The 1,486-nt window shown below is 32.2% G+C and overlaps 1 protein-coding gene across 1 annotated transcript in view; it reads right to left on the reverse strand.

Moving 5' to 3' along the window:
- Positions 1 to 1,075: 1,075 nt before the first annotated feature.
- The window catches only part of LOC106462261, a 37,493-nt gene continuing 37,082 nt past the window's right edge, over positions 1,076 to 1,486 (reverse strand). The window contains exon 4 of the mRNA XM_022389457.1: positions 1,076 to 1,116. Within this exon, the coding sequence (XP_022245165.1) occupies positions 1,076 to 1,116 (41 nt within the window). The remainder of the gene's footprint in view (positions 1,117 to 1,486) is intronic.

Below are 1,486 nucleotides of genomic sequence, written 5' to 3' on the forward strand. Positions count from 1 at the left end.
TACAATAATTACTGCTTCGGGTCCCGTATTGTGGCTTTCAATGCGTTATAAGAGTGGCGATCAAGTCCTACTGTTCGATTAGAGTAGCCCGTGAGTTGGCAATGTGTGTTGTTGTCTGGTTTTCTTCTCTCTAACCGGTCAGTTCCAAATTTGGGATAGATAGAGCAAATAGCCAAGAAAACAAACAAATCCTTCTTTAACAAATTTGGCTTGTATGAAATTGCAACAAATATTCTGTGCAATAACATGCGCGTGAAAACACAGGTTGTGATAATGAACGTAATATTAGATAATGCAATGAAATTTGCAGATGACATTTAGGTTTGTTACGGTTAAAAAAAATAGATCTACTGAGCTCAATGTTACGCAAAAAACCTGCTTGAAACAACAGTTAGAGCAAGTCATTATTGACATCACATTTAAAAATAAAATTAATGATGTTCCTGCAGTCATGAACCTTACATGTGGTAGGAATGTTTAAGTTTGATAAAGTATCAAAATAATGGTTGTTAAATGTAAGTTCTTTCAGACTAAATATCCTGTGCAATACTGATTAATTGTACCACGTATTTATCTGGGTAAGACATAATAAGAGTCTTTGTTAGTCGTGCAAAAAAAAAGTTTCTCGCTTATAATCGTTTTAGAGTTTTGTTAATAAAGAACAGAATCATTAATTACGTAATCATTCTAATACACGATACTGATGGACTTATTACACTTCCTGAATTAACCTTAGGCTAGTGTTTTTATCGTGTTTTTTCATAAGTCATTTGTGGCTTTTCTTGCATTTAAATTTAAATGTTTGTTCAACAGAAGTAAACACAATGGCTATGATATTCTAATCGGACTAGATTTTATCTACTATTCTGCAATGTAAGACCCGAAATATCTGATAGAGTGTCGAGACGGTGTTCAACAATGAGTTGATATGTTATTGAATCATCTAATTTGTAAAATGTATTGAAAATTATTCTTACAACCGGAAAGTTACAATATTGCTCGATTACAATATTACAATATTATATAGTTTATTATTGTAATGGTTGAGAGAGTTATTTTGGTATATTTTTCAGCTTCAAGTTCCACAACTAGCGTAATCAACATTCACCGACAGGCCTAAATTCACAAATTGGCTGCATTTATACAGAAATTTCACCTTAATTATACTTGTCATAAGATATAATATTAGGCTTATTATATCTTTAACACTACATTCTTTATTTAGTCCCTTTAATGATTTTCCAAGAATCAGAAGAGTGTATAACAACAGTATTTCAATCTCATGTTGCGTATTCGCTCGTTTGTTTGTTTCCGGTAGAAATTCTCCCCGAGGATCTTCAGCGATACAAGTCCTTTCTTGATTAAAACAGTTTATTCTTCCTCGATACAAACTTTTAGTACACAGTACTTACATAATCAGTACATTTCTCGTCACTTTAAACTTAACAACTTCTGTAACACACGCTATAATCACAGCGATTATAAT

The sequence above is a fragment of the Limulus polyphemus genome, unplaced genomic scaffold (genome assembly GCF_000517525.1).
Source record: "Limulus polyphemus unplaced genomic scaffold, Limulus_polyphemus-2.1.2 Scaffold1128, whole genome shotgun sequence".
Classification (NCBI taxonomy): domain Eukaryota; kingdom Metazoa; phylum Arthropoda; class Merostomata; order Xiphosura; family Limulidae; genus Limulus; species Limulus polyphemus.